This window comes from Peromyscus eremicus, chromosome 18, assembly GCF_949786415.1.
Source record: "Peromyscus eremicus chromosome 18, PerEre_H2_v1, whole genome shotgun sequence".
In the NCBI taxonomy this organism is placed as follows: Eukaryota; Metazoa; Chordata; class Mammalia; order Rodentia; family Cricetidae; genus Peromyscus; species Peromyscus eremicus.
Window position 1 is genome coordinate 42,800,011 of NC_081434.1, and position 17,228 is coordinate 42,817,238.

The window sequence follows — 17,228 nt, forward strand, 5'->3', positions numbered from 1 at the left end:
GTTGGGGAGCATCGGTAGGGACAGTGACTAGGCAAGGACAATGACAAGTGGTTTCTTCTAGTGTTATATTTCTCCTGAGGCCCAATGGATCAGGAATTTTATGGGATTTATCACACACGTGCCCATACCCAGTGTTACTGATTTCATCCTGGGTTATAAGACTCTTGTTCTAGGAGACATGATCATGCATTTGAACTCTTATGATACCCAGAGTTTTAGGTCCCCTTCTCTGGCTGCTCATAGACTTCTTTTTCTTTAGTCTTACCCCTGTTTTCTGTTCATTTCTTTCCATTTCTGATGGCTGTCACCTTCTTTTTGCCCTTGCTGTTCTTGAAAGATTCAAGGGTTTTTGCAGCTGAGATCCTCTCTCAACCCTATTACTGCCATTGGGAGTAATACCCAGAATGCTCTCCTCAGTCATTTTATTTCTGGTATCAGCTTGGGACATTCAGTACACCAGGAACAAAGTAGGCCTCTTGGAAGTATTTCACATGTGGGGAACCAAGTGCTTGTTTTCCAAACACTGCCCAGGAATGTCTCATTGCTTCATTAAAAGCCCCTTTTTATCATATTGAGAAATAAAATACTACTGGGAAATGACATAGTTTGAATGGGAAGGAGGAAGGATCACCTGGCTTAAATACAGGAGCATGGAAACACACCTGGGAAGATCCTGCAGGGCTGGTTACAATGTTGGAATTGGGTTGGGGGTACACTCAGAGAAGCCACATGCCTAGCTGTTGAAAACTTCCTCAGAGGTGCCTCAGCAGATAGACAATATACCTGTGAGGATGCTGTAATGAACTGCTGGCAGAGGTAACTTGAACAGTGCAACCCCCAGGAGAAAAATCCCTCAGGTTGAGTGTGGTTCCCCACATTCTGCACTTAAGAGACCAAAACGAGATAGATTGCATGCCTCTGTGAGATACACATTGAGATTAACTGTTGAAAAAAGAAAAAGCAGTCAGGCAGTGGTGGTGCATGCCATTAATCCCAGCATGTGGGAAGCAGAGGCAGGTGGATTTCTGTAAGTTCGAGGTTAGCTTGGTCTACAAAGCAAGTTCCAGAACAGCCATAGCTGTTACACAGAGAAACTCTGTCTCAAAAAAAATCAAAAAAAGAAAAAGAAAAAGAAAAGGCAAAGGGGGAAAAGACAATAGCTGTGGACATGACTCAGTTGGCAGAATGATTCCTACCATGTAGGAAGCTCGGGGTTCAATCACCACCCACACTCGGCAAGTTCCCACTTCTTTAGTCCACACAGGAGGGACTGGAGAGTCCAGAGTTTGTTCAGCCAGGATATTTCTTCTAATCATAGAGCAGTTTCTATGCCTAGAGAGGTGAGTAGGTTTGGGTGCATCCTCTGGTACACTGTGATTTTCATTAATTACTTGATGTCTCACAAAGCAAGTTTACATTTTTGTTGAGTTCCTGTCTCTGTCTATGAACAAGGAAGGATGTGGGGCTTTTCATTTCACCAGCATCCTGACAGTCTAGAGTTCAAGCCCAAGCTTTTGCTCCTCATTTGTTTTTGAATTCAATTCCTAAGTGTTTAAGGCTCTGTCATTTCAGTATTAGAGGAAGTTGAGGTTCCCAGCAGCAGCCATGCTCACAGAGTCCACACAGAAGTGTCTCTGTGAGAAACATGACCTCCTCCTGAACATCACTACTTCTTGAGTATACTGAACAAACTGCCTGATAGTGCTGAACACAATCAAATCAGAATAATATAAAATATACTTCTATTCCACCTGGTAAGATAGAAAACCAAGTCTGAACTTAGGTTAATGTACAGGAATCTCTGGGATACTTGTGGAAATGAGGGATTACTTCCCTGTCGCTGTGAGAGTCTGAATTGGGAACTGGAATCTACATAACAGTTCATATGAAAATAGAAGGTTTAACTACATTAAGTCCATAGTACTGAAATTCTTTCCTATGAATGTATTCTTTCTCCTCCATATATTAAAAACACATCAAAAATCATGCCATACATGCTAATTTGTGCCTTAAATTCCAGGACTCAGAAAGCATAGACAGGTAGACCTCTGTGAGTTCAAAGTCATCCTAGTCTACAGAGTGAAATTTAGGATAGTCTTGGCTGTAGAGTGAGATCCTGTCTCAAAAGACAAAACAAAAACAATAAAAAGAAGTTACCCAAAAAAGGTGGGGCATAGTGATGTACACTTGTAATCCCAACACAATGGATGCAGAGGCATTTGGATGTCTGTAGGCCAGCACAGGCTACATGATGAGTTTCAGGACTACATACAGAGACCCTGTCTCAAACATCATCAACAATAAGAATGTTACCAGAAACTGCATAACACATGAACCTACACATGAGAATAGTTTGTGAATGTTTCAGTAAGGATCTAAGATCCAGGACACTAAAAATCTCCCTTCATTTTCATTTTATGTGTATGGGTGTTTTGCCTGAATGTATGTCTCTGCAGCACATCATTGCAGTGCCCAAAGAGGTTGGAAGAGGGCAAAATGTCTTCTGGAACTGGAGTTAGAGAGGGCTGTGAACTACCTTTAGTGAGTGGACTGCAACCTGGGTACTCTACAAGAGCAATCATACAGTGAAATTTGTATTAATGCATCTGAGTGGTAGGTCCCCGTAATTCATACTTTGAATTACAACTTGCAGAATATTCCAAGGTCAGTATTTGTTGCTTTGTACATCAGCAGAGGTTACCATTTCTTTTTATTTATTTTTATTTTTTTTTGGTCTTTCGAGACAGGGTTTCTCTGTGTAGCTTTGTGCCTTTCCTGGATGAGGTTACCATTTCTAATGGGAGCAGTGCATTCAGTAACTACTTAATAAATTAACATGTACATTTTGTGCGCATGCACTTTCCAGGTATTTCTGGTTCCTACCTATGTGGAAAGATGCTGATGTCTATGTACCATCATTAATACAAGGCTAACATTTTTATTTTAAATATAGTGTTAATTTAGTTTTATATTCATATTTTTATTTTAAGTTCTTTGAGACAATTCTATTCCTGAAAGTGTGTCCTAAGTTCAGCCCAAGGCAAGGGCTGCAAGCATCAAGCATGAAGAATTTGCACAGACTTAATGGTAAATAGTCATAGATCCCTTAAGGACCCATCTGTTAGAATATCTGTAAGTAAGATCTCTGAAATATTTTTAGAATATAAATGTGAAGGTAACATAAAGGGCTGTAGTTGTTAGGGCACCTCACTCAATAATGTTAAAGCAAAGGGATGATGGCTGCATTAGCCCATTCTCTGATGATTTAGCCAAATTCCCGATGGTGTGTACTATACAAAGAAGGGAAATGTTAAGCAATAGAAGACACAAGTTGCATTTTACTAAAGAGTACACACTTAGAAAAAAACTCTGTTAGAGCCAGAGACATCAGAAGTCATCAGTTTTCTTTTCTAGGAAAATGTCTAAGCAGAGATAATACATTTACATACCTCACAATATTAAGGGCTTTAAGAGGCAGTGAACAAAAACAGAACCTGTGTCTTTCCTGCAAGCTTTGAGTGTCCTGGGATGATATTAGAGAAGATGGCTTGCTTAGTATGGTGGCTATGTGCTGTCCCTGCATCTCACTTCCAGCATCAGCAAGGTTCTAGAGTGATCAGGCAGATGACCTGGTCATCTCCATCCACATGAGTGTTTGTGAACTGTGCCAATTTTCTCTTGGCTTCTGAGGTCAGACTTGAGGGTTGTGAAACTAAGCTGTATCCTGTGCCACTCTAAATGAGCTTGAGGAGGCTGTCCCCTGGTTACCTGAAGGATGTAAAAGGAAGGAAAAAAGCTAGCTGACCAATGAGACTCTCTTTTCTGTAGAGTGATGGGTTAGGGTTGTCATCCAGGGACTGATAGTCTCAAGACTACATTTTGAGAATCTGCTAGGCAAAGTCTTATCTCCCTAAAAGCAAGGCAGGAATAGTATGTTCAAGACTTTCCTGGGTAAGCTCAGAAGAAGCAGCATTCCTGGGAGAAGGCATAAATGATTCATAAGGAATTTTCCATCAACCCAATATCCTCAAATTGTACAAATATTAAAAGTGCCCCAAGTATGTAACAGGTGGAGATGTAAACCAAAGGTGGCATGGCAGCCATGATGTGGCTCAGTTTTGCTGGATCTTTGTCAAGCAGCTGTGCTGGCTTTATAACTTCTGCCATTCCATTCAGATATTGTTGTGCCAGCTAATCACATCTTCACTCACAGCCTCATAGCTTGAGTGAGCTCTGTTTACTCTCAAGGGGAAATGTTTATTACTACCTATGTGACTTCTCTTTGTTTTGAACTCATGAATCTCTAAAAGTCTGAGGATCTTCCCCCATGCTGTTTACTTCAGAGGACTCATCGCTCCTACTCCCCATCATCCTGACCCAATTTCTTAGCATCATTTATTTCTCATCATACTGAGTATGGATCTGAAGCAGGGGAAGAGCCATTCCTGTACAGTGTTTTGAAAGTGAGCCTTCAACTCCCCATAGATAGTTTCTGATGAAGCAGAGAGCTAGATCTCTGACTTTGGAAGGAGGGTGTGCCACAGAAGTTTCTGTGTGACCTCCCAGGGAGGTTTCTGATCTGGCACCTTGGTTTCAGATTAGTTTGGAGTGCAGTAGTTATCAGGGAAATAAAGGCTGTACTATGGACATCAGCCGACTCCTCCCTGGACATTCTACTGTATCCTGGAGAGCCCTGGCATTCTATGTGATGTCACCAGTGTTGTGGTAACACCAACTGCCATTGGGGCATCTGTTCATTGCCTAAAGGTTTCACTTGCAGCCATGTTGGCAAGACTGAGCAGGCTCCTTGGGAGACGGAAGGGAGAACATAATGAGACTAGAGAGAGGCAGAAGGAAGCTGGCCTTCATTCTCAGTGCCATACATCAAGGAATAAATGGTTCCGGGGAAAGCACAGTGAGTCCTGAACCAAGGGATGGGGAGCTTCCTGAAGGAGGAAGGCTTCAACTGGGTTTTTCAGATGGGACTCAAGATCTTGGAGCATTTTGGAAGTAATGGACCTATTACGCTTCTCTGAGTTCCTAAAAAGCAGACCTGGAGTTGAGGATTTCTGGTGGATAGTTTGGCAGAGAGCCAGGAATGGTCAAGCCTGCAGCTGCTCTGCTCAGGGCCCTCTGCTTTCACTTTGAGTGGGAAGGAAGCATAGAAGGGAGAATGAGGCTTCAGTTACAGCACTGAACTTCACCCTCAGTGGACATTGTTTGGTTGAGTAATACTTATAACAGGCAGAGTAAAGTCCCTTGGCCAAAGTTGGAGGTTCTCACATTTTACCTCATAGCCACTTGCACCAAGCATTGTTGCATTTCAGTGACCCCTAAGGTTCCTGAGTTCCTGCCCACGCACTAGCCAGTCATCTTTTCTCTAACTTGGGTGCAGGATGGGCCATCACTCTTCCTGCAAGTGTTTGTTCTTGGTGTCTGAGTGCTCACCTGAGGATGTGCAGTCCTTAGGTATCTCCAGCCTGTCCTGTCACTAGGTGGTCACACCTTTGCTAACATCATGATGGATGGACTGTATTCTGCTGAAGTTTTGGAGAAATTTTCATCATTACCTATGTGACTTATTTTTGGTCTGACAAGACACTCATAATCTCCCACCACTCACCCACAGTGTAACATCCCTGTTCATCTTTCCTGATATATTCATTCACTTCATGGAACTTATCTTCCTCCCCCATCATCCTGGGCTGATTTCTTAGTATCCATTACTTCTCATCTTATGAATTAGAGATCTTAAGGAAGGGAAGAGCCCATTCCTGGAGAGTGTTTGGAAAGAGAGTCTTCACCTCCACAGGTTGAACTAGAGAAAAGTTTCTAATGAATCAGAGATCTTTTGATGCTGAAGGTGCTGAAGGCCTTCCCCTATGTCTCAAGGAAGGTTATTGGAAAGGGAAGCTTGGCTTTTTAGTGAATTGAGGAAGAGATAGTTATCAAACAAGTGATGACAGTTGGCAGTGACTCTAACAGTCCCTCCTCTGAACATTCTATTGTCTCCTGGAGAGCCCTTGACAAGATCTGTGAATTCACCATGGTTGTGATAACACCAACTGTCCTAGGGGCATACATTAAGTGCTTATAGGGTTCACCAGAAGACATGTTGGCAAGATTGAGCACACTGATTGACAGAGATGCCTTGCTTTCTAAGGAGGAGGTGAGTCTTGGGGTGGACCTTCCAAAAATAGGGTTCAGTAGCTGGGTTCTTAAAAAGAGATAAGTCTATGCTGCTTCTCTGGATTCCTGAAAGGGTAGACTCAGAGTCAAGGATTCCTGATGGTTAGTTGGCAGAGAGCCAGGAGTTGTCAAGGCTGCAGCTGCTGTTCTGGGAGTTCCTTAATTTCATTTTGAGTGGCAAAGAAGGCCAGCAGGAGTCACAGACTAAGGAGGTGTCAGGGTAGGGTGTTCCTACAGTTCATTGTCAGTGGATTCCTTTAGGTTCCATGGATATTTGATGTTACTACCAAGGAGGGAAACTCCCTATCCATGCACCAAGGTCTTAGACATTCAGTTACTTTTAGTCCTGGACACAGGTGAAAAGGGATTGGTGGTGCTAAGCACTAGGGACTTCAGGACTTTCCTGTCTCACATCAGATATGAGCTGATATTTCCAGAGCTGCATGGCTGGGTAACATATGCCTTCCAGGGACAGTGGAGCTGCAGTAGGGGCTGGTGCACATATCTAGCCATAGTCACTGGAGACAGAGACATGGCTTATGAGCCCCAACTTGAGGACAGCTGTCCTGCTCTTTGGGTCTTCACTGGGTTCCATGCATTCCCTCTTTCTCAGGCCTCTTCTTGGGACTCAACATGATCTCTCCTGGCCCTGTGCCATACAGCCGTACAAATTCACTTATGTTTATCTTTATACAGGGACTACTGGAAAGGCATCAACTCCAACCTTCCTCACTGAGCAAGAACAGCAGATGAACAAGGTGGATAAACTGACCCTTCAGCTACAGATGATGACCAATGAAAGGAATGAACTCTCTATAATGCTGGCCAATTTCACCAACAATGATTTGAACAACAGGTAGTCATTATGTCGAGTTCTATGGTGACTATCTTGATCCTACTGAGTCAACCCCAGCAATCCTCAGGTCATTGGAGGCTGTGCCTTCAGGGTATCCTCATGCCCAAGCTAATTTTTCTGAGTGCATCTGAGAGGCAGAACAGAAGCCTAGTTGGGAGTGAGATGGGGATACAGGCTGCACTGCTTCTTCCAAATGAAAAGCAGAGCTTGTGGCCTGAATCACAGTCTGGGGATAAGGGCAGTAGTGTGTGAGCTCTCACATGCATTTCAAGAGTCTTTGACAGGTGTTGGCTTATGGGAGACGCTATGTGCTGTGAGTTTATGGTGACTCTTTGTTCTGACCAGCAGGTGCTTGGGTGCTGGTGGCTTTTGGAAGCAGCAGGAGGGGCCAGGTGCTACTTGGTCCATCTCAGTGTGTGCTTGAAGGCTGAACTTCATCACTGCTCCTCTCTGGTCTTGATCCTTATACTCTGAGACAATGCTACCACCCTATATTTATTTGGCACCCTCAGTGTGTGTGTGTGTGTGTGTGTGTATGTGTGTGCGTGTGTACCCAGTCCTGGCAGTTGGAGGTCTCTGGCAAGGCATGTGGTTCTTCCTGTGTCAGGAAGTTTCCAGGCAATGTCAGTAACTCACTGTGAGCAACACTGTTCTTGGCCTGTGTGCTCATGTTGGCAGCCCATTGGAATCCACTGGAGACTTATAAATTTATCCTTAAGTTGGGTCTATTCCCTGAAAATACTGATTATGTGATCTGGGCATCCATGTAGCAATAGGAACCTGGGATCAAAAATCCCCATTCTGAAGACACGAACAACAATATCATAGATTTCTGGTGGGCCCAGACTTGTGACATAGACTCCTGAGGACTTCTTAGAGGAGCTAACCAATTCCTGCAGTCCCAGTGGTGGCACTCATGCAGCCCTGGCTCACTCTCTTAGCACCACCTGACTGCTGGTCTGAGGCCAGGACAGTGAGTTTAATAAACACCACATTGTATTACTTTATAGGTACCATAATGTGACATCAACTGTGCTGGGGTAGTTGAGGGCACTGCCTGAATTCATATGGGTCCTGTGTTCATGGGGTTCTTTGTTCCTGGGCCATGCCCTACCACAGGCTGAATTTTGAGCTGGAGATGCTGAATATGGAGCATAAAAAAGTGATGGTGGACCTGGAGAAATTCCCTAAAGAGATTAGTGAGGCCTTGAACAAGTGCAAGGAGTTGACCGAGGAAACTCTCTCCTGCAGGTGAGTAACTGACTTCACTGCAACCCCATTACTTGGGAGTGACTGCTTTTTACCATGTTTTTGTCTTTGAACCAAAGTCAGGCCTTTTGTTCTAGCCTGTGTGCCCCATAGCAACCAGTCTGCCTTGTACTCTTGACTTGGGCCTCTTGGACCAGTTTTGCTAAGAGTGAAGTGTCTGTGAGCCACTCCCATCATTGTCCTGCCAGCCTCAGAGGCCTCTAGATAGAAAAACTATTAGCACCATGATGGGGTATCAGGCATTTGTGTGTCTCTGGGGCTCTGGCAGGGGCTTACAGAGCTGGTTCCCATGGACCCATAGATGGAATATATTCCCATTGGATCTTCTGTCCACCATCAAGAATGTTTACCCTCTACCTGCTGTTGTTTTCCCAATACCATGAACAGTTAAGCGCATGTTGGGGGAGGCAAACCCTGCTCTCAGAAGTACATGGATCCCTTTCAGTTTCAGGGTTTTCAGAAACAGTCTGAGTCTTTCTGGAATTTGGCTCTTCTCTGGCTTTTCCCAGCTACTAGGTTATGCATGGCTACAGTGGACTCTAGTGTGGGCATGGGACCTTGCATGGGTGATGTGGGAGTGGCATATGGAGGCTGGATGGGGCTCACCTTGTTCTTTGTGGTGGTTCAGCATCCTTCACAGCCAGCTCCTGAGTGAGTGGACTCATCTGAAGGAAAAAGTGAGCATCTTGAGAGAGGAGAACCGAAAGCTGAGGGGGGAGCAGATTTCACTACAAGAGTCGTGTGAGGAGCTGAGGAGGCTCTGTGGGGAGGCCCATGAGAAGATCTATGACCTCTGGGCCAAGGAAAAGCAGGTAGGCTGAGGTATTGTGTGCAGGCTGCCCACCATCTTTAATCATACAGATGTGCATTCACACACACACACACACACACACACACACACACACACACACACACACACTCACTCATGGGACCATCCACCCATTTATGCATCAGATCACCAACATCTCATCCAATTGTTGGTTTCTGTGATCATTCCTAAGTCTTTCTGGAGAGTTAGCCTCTTGTGAGATCACAGGTTGGAAACAGCTTGAAGGAGCAGTGCCCTGTGAAAATGCCAAAGGAGTGGTTCTCATTGTCACCCTTTTTGTCTTCTCTCATATGTTACATCTCAACATCAGTTCCCCCTCCACCTCTCCTCCCACTCCTTCACCCCCAGATCCCTCCTACCCCAGGTCCACTCCTCCTTAATTTCCCTTCAAAAAGTAGCAGGCCTCCCATGCTTTTATTTAATTATTAAAATAATATTGAACCCCTGGCTTTGCAAATGCTTGTTACATATTCTAACAGTGAGCTATATCCCCAGTCTTTTAAAATCTTAATTAATGGTCACACCGAGTTGCACAGATTAACTTTGAACTCACAGCATAGTTCAGACTAGCCTTTAATATTCAGTTCTTCTGTCTCAGCCTCTGAGTAGCTAGGATGACAGGTGTGCATCACAAGCTCAAACCTAGTCTAAATACTTCAATTAAAACTAATACTTAAACCAAATGTCAAAGGTCAATGGATTACAAATATGTATTTTTAAGACATAGGTGCTAAATTATGAGTGATCTCAAAAACATCAGTGAAAATATAATTTAGATGTGTCATCATTAATAGACAGGTATCTTTAAAAAGAATAACATAATGGTTGCTTTTCAAGAATATTTCTTGGCAGTCACATAAATGCCAGGAAGTAAGATTTACCTGGAACAAACAGATAAGATGTCTGTCCTGAAGGAACTGAGGAAGTTATTACCTTTTATCCGTCTCGTGCATTACAGCTGCTTTTTGCTCTGGGCAACCAACCCTCCAGCTCTTCTTGTGTCTGAGACCTCCAATAGAAGAGGATTTTCCTGCAGGAGGCAGCATCCAAACCCTCCTATTGATTTGTCCCCGAAATTCAGTCTCCACAGGAAAGGCAATCTTACCTCCTGCCCATTATTCACAGCCTGCAACTCACTGCTATATATGAAAATGATTATATGCCATCAAATCATAGGAATTTCAGCACCTTGTTAATATTTTAGTGGAAGGAAATTTTAAGCTTTCCCTTGGGTAGATACTACATAGTTAATAACTATTTTAGAGTTTTATAACTATTAAACAATTTATTTTTATTTTTATTGAGTGAATATTTTATTTCTTTTTTACTGAAAATAGATCATTCTCTCATACAATAGTTCCCAACCATAGTTCCCCCTCCCTCCACTCCTCCCAGTGCCCACAAAACCTCCCCTCTTCCTCAGATCTGCTCCCCCTTGGCTTCTTTTCAGAAAAGAACAGGCCTCCAAGAGATAACAGCCAAACATGACAAAACAAGATAAGACAAAACAAAAATAAGACAAGACAAAAGCCATCATACAGACTGGACAAAGCAATCCAATAGGAGGAAAAATGTCAGAGAGGAGGCAAAAGTGTCAGAGACAAACCCACTCCTACTTTTAGGAGTCCCATCAAAACTCCAACATATACGCAGAGAAGCTGGTGCAGACACATGCACGCTCCATGTTTGCTGCATCAGTCTGTGTGAGTTCATGTGAGCTCTGCTTAGATGATTCACTGGGCCATGTGACCTGATAGAGAGTTTCAATTTAGACTCCCACTTCCACACAATGACTGGCTGTGGGTCTCTGCACTCATCTGCTGCTAGAAGAAGCCTCTCTAGCAGATGACAACTGGCAAGACACCAATCTATGAGTATAGCAGAATATCATTAAGAATATTAGCAATCACTTTATTGATTTTTTTCTAGTTACATTTGGTTCTACCCTAGGTCTGTGGGCTATTTGGTCTCCAGTTCCTGACCATGCTGGCAGTGTAGGGCATGGACTGCTTTTCCTTCCATGGGCCTCAAGTTAAACCAGGCATTGTATGGCCACTCTCTCAAGTTCTGTGCCAACACAGCCCCAGAACATCTTGCAGGGAGGACAGACTATATGTTGAGGTTTTTGTGGCTTGGTTGGTGTCCATGTTTCTCTTTCTGTAGCCTGCAGAGTACCTTTCCAGGCCAAACAGAATAGAAGACAGGGGTGAGAGCTCCATGAAGGCAACAGCTTGATCTCTCTATGTTCAATGAACTGTGTAGATGTTGCCCACAACAATGGTACCCCACTGTCAGTTTTCAGAGAGGAGCACTTTGTCCTAGCACCAATATGGGTTGTTTAGGGATCTCCACAAAATCCCCTTCCCAACAGTTCAACTGACTGCAATCCAGTCTCACCTGTAGCCTTGACTGGCTACAGAAGATGGTCAGTTCAGACTCTGTATGCTCCATTACTAGGAATACTCACTAGGATCACCCATGTAGGTTGCAGGAAGTTTTCTCTGCACTAGCTTTCCACAACACGCTCTAAAGGCCCCCAACTCCAGCTGTCTCTCCCCATACTCCCTCAATCTATCCCTTCCCCCTAATACATGATCCCTTCTAATCCTGCCCCCACTAACCCCAAGTCCCCCTGAAAAATATATTCAATTTTTTTTCCCCAGGGAGAACCATGTGTTTTCTCTAGAGACATCTCTTCATCTAACTACTTTGTATCTGTGGAATGTAGCTTGATTATCCTTTACCTAACAACTAATAATAGAATTACAAGTGAATACAAATTATACTTGTCTTTCTGGGTCTAGGTTATCTCCCATAGGATGTTTATTTCTAGTTCCACCCATTTGCTTGCAATGCCAGTTGGATGTCATTTTTTAAACACCTGGGTAATACTCCCTTGTGTAAATGTACTACATGTTCTTTATTCATTCGTCCATTGAGGGACATCTAGGTCGTTTCCAGTTTGAAGTTATTATGAATAAAGCCACAATGAACATATTTGAGCAAGTGTCCTTGTGGTAGGATAGAGCATCCTTTGGTTACATGTCCAAGAATGGTATACCTGGGTCTTGAGGTTGATCAAATCCCAATTTTCTGAGGAGCCACCATATTGATTCCACCGAGGCTGTACAAGTTTGTAGTCCCACCAGAAATGGAGGAGTGTTCCCCACTGAGAAAGCTTTATTCTCAGTCTCATTGCCTGCTACCATTTTCTTTCCACCTTGGCCTCACCATTGCTGAGTTGACCTTGGCCTTGAAGCTTGGCCTGAATTTTATTCCCTGAGAGATTCAGAATTGCAGGGGTGCTTGTGGTTGCATCTCAGCAGAGCAGAAGTCCCATAGCCATGCTGAGGTTTGAAAATAGGGCTGTCTCAGTGCACCCCACTTACGTTCATTATAGTCTAAAGCACTCACCTTCTGCTGTGTCTGCAGCATTCAATAACTGATTTTATTCCAAAGTTGTTAAGTCTGAGTTAAAATGGGCCTTATGGAGGTTTAGGAGAAATAAAGAGTCTCAGACATTGCTGGTGTTGTAAAATGGTGTAGCCCCGTGAGAAGCTATGTACAATTTTTCAGAAAGTTGAACTGCAGTCCCCAAGTAACCCAGTGATTCTGGAATGGGAAATAAGTTGTTCACAGAGAAACTAGCTGACACCAGGGTTGTAGCAGTCATCTTCAGAGCAGCCCTGAAGTCAAAACTATTCAGATACCCATCATCTGTGAGTGTAAAAGTACAATGTGGTCCGGGATTTCCATGGAATCTTGTTTAGTAAGAAATAATACATGCGATCATTTGTCTGTGACTTAGTCAACCTTCTCTTACTCAAACAAATCCCTGACACAATCACCTTACATGGAGGAAAGGATTATATTGGCACCTGGTTGAGGATTTTCTAGTTTCCTGGGCTCATTGCTTTGTGTCTGAAGTGAGGCAGCCTGTGGTTTAGAGAGCTCCTTTTGGAGGAAGCTGTTTACCTTGGAGACACTGGGAAGCACTGAGTGAAGCTATTGGCTGCTTCACCACCATCCTGTTGTCCTGTGCTGGGGATCCAAGCCTTTAGTGCACGGACTGGGGAACTTCATGAACAGGCATGGCTTATAGGCCAAGCACCCCACGAGCCCATTTGTTCGTGCACTGGGTTTACAAGGTTTGTGTACTTCATTGACTGATATGTCCATCTGTTCTGCCCACGGTGTTCTTCCATCTAAGGAATGTTCAGTTTCTTCTTAAATGTCCTGGGTGATCTTTTCTTATATTAGCATTATCTGGGAAACTAAACATGTGAATGCAATGAAGTATGCTTGTATGCATACACACTTGTATGTGTGTGTTCAAGAGTGTGTGTGTTCAGGAGAGTGTGTGTCTGTGTGCATATGAGTGTTCAACCCTGCACTAAGAACATAATCTTCTACTAAACAGAAACAGGAAAGATTGGACGAGAGACTGCAATACCTGCTGAAGCAGAGAGATCTGGTCACCAAGCACAAGGTCTTGGCAGAAAAGCTGCAGCATTACTTCACTGTCTCCCAGATGAGGTAGGACCCCAGGCCAGGAGGGAGTGGCACTCAATGGTTCCCCCCTACCTGAATCTCTGTCCTATTTGGATTTCTGCCCATCTACATGGCCTTTCAGTCACAGCCAGGGAAAGAACATCTGAGTGTATGAGCTGGTTCAGTCAACAGAAATGTCTGTCCAGGAAAAATATGTATTATCCTTAATCTTGCTAGAAATTGTGTCCCCTTCTTCATTTCTGAGCTCTCATATGTCCTGAGTTCATTGATCTTTATGTCTCCCCACACATGTTCCCATGGCAGCCCCAAACCTAACAGGGAGAGTGTTAGACAGTGTGTCCTCCTGCCTCTTCATTTTCCTTCAGGATGGCACCTTTAGAGGTAAGGTCCTACCCTTGTGCAGATTTGCATGGAGCCCCTTCTTACTGATTACAGGTTTTCTGCAGTGAGCATCTGTTTGCTGTGAGAAAGTTTCTCTGGAAATAAGCAGGTTTAGAGTTTGACAGGTTGAAGCCAAGGAAGTTTCTGTGCTGAAGGCATAAACAGAGCCTGCACACTGCAGTATTGTGTAGACACCACTAGAGGGCCTCATACAGTTCGGTTCCAAGGTTGCTGAGTTGCCTGCATCTGTTCAAGGCCATGCATATCTCTCCTGAACTGTGACTCTGACATTGCTATGCTGCTATTTTTTTTCTCAAAATAATGTATCTGAACTTTTGGAGAAATGTGCTGGGGTTTTTTTTTCTTTGTTTTTTGTTTTTGTTTTTAGTTTAGATTAGATTCAGTTTAGTTTAGATTCAGTTCACTCTAGCAATTTTTAAAGGCTGAGAAAAAAATCCAGGGCCAGCTGCTCTCTGGCCCTTCTCTCTTGAGGAAGAAAGAAATAAGCTCAGATGAAAGGTAATGTTGATAGTCAAATGCTGGCATGGCAGGTCCCCACCAGGCCTGTATTTCAGCTGCCTTCCTCTCATAGATCTAAAACACTCCAGCATGATCTAGAACAGGCCACAGCCCAGGGTCAGAGCCTGCTGCAGACAAACCTGCTTCAGCAGGGACACTAAGTGCACCAGGCAAAAGAGCCACCATTGACTCCTATCCCCTGAAACCATGGCATTCGTTGGGTGGTCTTTCTTCCTTCACATTGGTGTCCCGTGGTTTTGTCTAGGCCATTGCAGAGTTAGGATGCTTATAGGAATAATTGCCATTCTTTGTCTGACAGCACCACTTAAGAGAACTCCACTCTAGCATCAACACCTCCTCAACAAAAGACATCTTGTAGCTCTGAACTAACCAGTGAGGAAAATCCCAACCTACCAGCAACCTACCAAATAATGTTGGCGCATTATTCCAGGAGAAAATAAATCATCAGAAAGAAGCTTGAGCTACAGAGGACCTGCCAACATTATTCAGAACCCAGACATCTATTAACAAGTGTTCCTCAAACGGGGCACAGCAGCATGGGGAGGGTATGTTGGTGAGCCAGAGTTACTCTGTCCGTTTACTCTCCATGTCTTTAGTAAGCTGTCTGAGTCCTCCACATGTGGTGAGAAATCTGACAAGAAAGCCTGCATGGCTGTCATGCTGTTATCTATACATACAACATGGAGAAGAATAGGATTCCCTCCCCAGGGCAATGCTGAAGCCAACTCCATGTCACGTGAAAGTGTTGCTGAAGATGACGCACTGCAGATACTACAGCACTCCCTCACACCTATGTTAGTCAGTCATCGGATCTTCCATCAAGAAAATGACTAGGGATTCTCCAGTGTCACAGCCTGGACTGGCATGACTGGTTCTGAGAAAGAACTTATAGAGGAGGTCTGAGTCATCCTTGGTGCTTTGGAAAGCCAAATGTACTCCATTGATTCGTTGAGTCTAGAGTAGAAGAATATTTGTAGCTTAAGTTTTTGGAGGGGTCTTTTCTTTGCTGGGGTTTTGTTTTTTTGGTGTTTTTAGTTTACTTTAGTTAGAAATTTTGTTATGTTTTGTTAATTCTTTTATTCTTGTCAGTGTTTTAACAGTTGGCTAAATATATACACTGCCTTTAATGACTGCCTTTTAAATGTCCCCACTGAAGACTTTTTATGAATAAAAAAGCAATTTCCAACTCTTCATTTTTACAACTCTTCTTTATTTAGGCATTGTGTTACATTCCTGTAACTTCAGAACTCAGAGGCAGAGATGAATCTCTGCAAGTTCAAGGAGCCTTGCCTACAAAGTGAATTCCCATCTAACCAGGGCTATATAGGGGGTTGACACCTTGAGTGTGGATGGCATGGTCTACTCCAGTCTTCATGACCTAGCCTTTATGTTAACAGCCAGATTTAGAGAATGTAACAATGATGAGCTTGTGGAAAGAAAGGAATCTCCCTTCTGCACTACATTAGTCCTTTCCCCATGCTCTTTCACAATTGCCCTTTGTGGTTCTGGGATAGCAAAACAGTGAAAGTGGCCTTGAAATGCATGAACAAAGTTTACCACTACCCACAGCAGAGGGGAACTGCTGAGCTGCAAGTGTGAATACTGGAGATGCCTTCTGACCTCTCACTCCTTTAGCATGGCTGTTACATTGGGGAGATGTAGAGTAATGACCTGCTCTGGCACTGTCATCTGCTTCCATTAGGAATATTGTGAACAAAGCCTGAAGGATTCATTCCAATCTCTGAAATGGTGTTTCCCATTGGTTTATGACACAAAACATTTGATAAAATTCCATAAGGCTGTCTCAGATAGGTTACTCAGAACATCAATTCCGTCGGCTAAATTTAAGAAGTATGAGTTTGGGGCTTGGGGAGATGGTTCAGTAGTTAAGAGCACTTGGGTTTGGTTCCCAGCACACATAAGGGGGCTCATATCCATCTGAAATTCTAAGTCCAGAGGACCCAATGACTTCTGACCTCTGTACCAAGCATGCCTCTGGTACTCAGATATACATGCAAGCAAAACATTCACACACAAGTATACATAAAAGTAAAATAGGTGAGTATTACCAACTAACTTAATGCTACTTGGCAGATGAAAAGCTTCATCTACATTTTTTTTTCAAGACAAGGTATCTCAGAGTAGCTTTGAGCCTTTCCTGGAACTCACTTGGTAGCCCAGGCTGGCCTTGAACTCACAGAGATCTGCCTGGCTCTGCCTCCCGAAGTGCTGGGATTAAAGGCACGTGCCACCACCACCCGGCTACTTCATCTGCTTTTACTTTTAAATATTATCTCTAGATTTTTCTCAGGCTACATCAGAATTCAGTATCCTACTTTGGCATCAAATATCAAGTTTGTTTATTTTATTTTTTTCTAATAAAACTAAATTTATTCAATACCCTACAGTAATGGTTTTGATAATAACTATCCAAGAGTATAAAAAGTTTAAGACATGTAGATTCAGTATATTAATACAAAGTGCATGCCTAAATACAGTATGTTTACAGGCAGAGAGTTGAGTGGGAGAAGACTGCAGTTGAGGTCTAATAATAAATATATAAATGCAGAAATAGAGATGCTCAATCATTGGGCACTCTGTGCATATGGTGGCTTGTACTAGGTAGGTTTTTCTCAAAAGAAAGAAGCACAC

At 43.4% G+C, this 17,228-nt stretch overlaps 1 protein-coding gene across 5 annotated transcripts in view; it reads left to right on the forward strand.

The window, feature by feature from the left end:
* The window catches only part of LOC131895254 (disks large homolog 5-like), a 19,291-nt gene extending 3,524 nt beyond the window's left edge, over positions 1-15,767 (forward strand). For 2 of the 5 annotated variants that reach the window (XM_059245686.1, XM_059245687.1), the window contains 5 exons: positions 6,886-7,045; positions 8,165-8,296; positions 8,943-9,126; positions 13,564-13,679; positions 14,875-15,767. In XM_059245686.1, the coding sequence (XP_059101669.1) occupies positions 6,939-7,045; positions 8,165-8,296; positions 8,943-9,126; positions 13,564-13,679; positions 14,875-14,884 (549 nt within the window). In that variant the 5' untranslated portion in view covers positions 6,886-6,938 and the 3' untranslated portion in view covers positions 14,885-15,767. Of the gene's footprint in view, positions 1-4,697; positions 4,916-6,003; positions 6,170-6,885; positions 7,046-8,164; positions 8,297-8,942; positions 9,127-10,101; positions 10,324-13,563; positions 13,680-14,874 lie in introns of those variants that run through there. The other 3 variants (XM_059245684.1, XM_059245688.1, XM_059245685.1) reach the window with 3 other exon arrangements.
* The last annotated feature ends 1,461 nt before the right edge of the window (positions 15,768-17,228 follow it).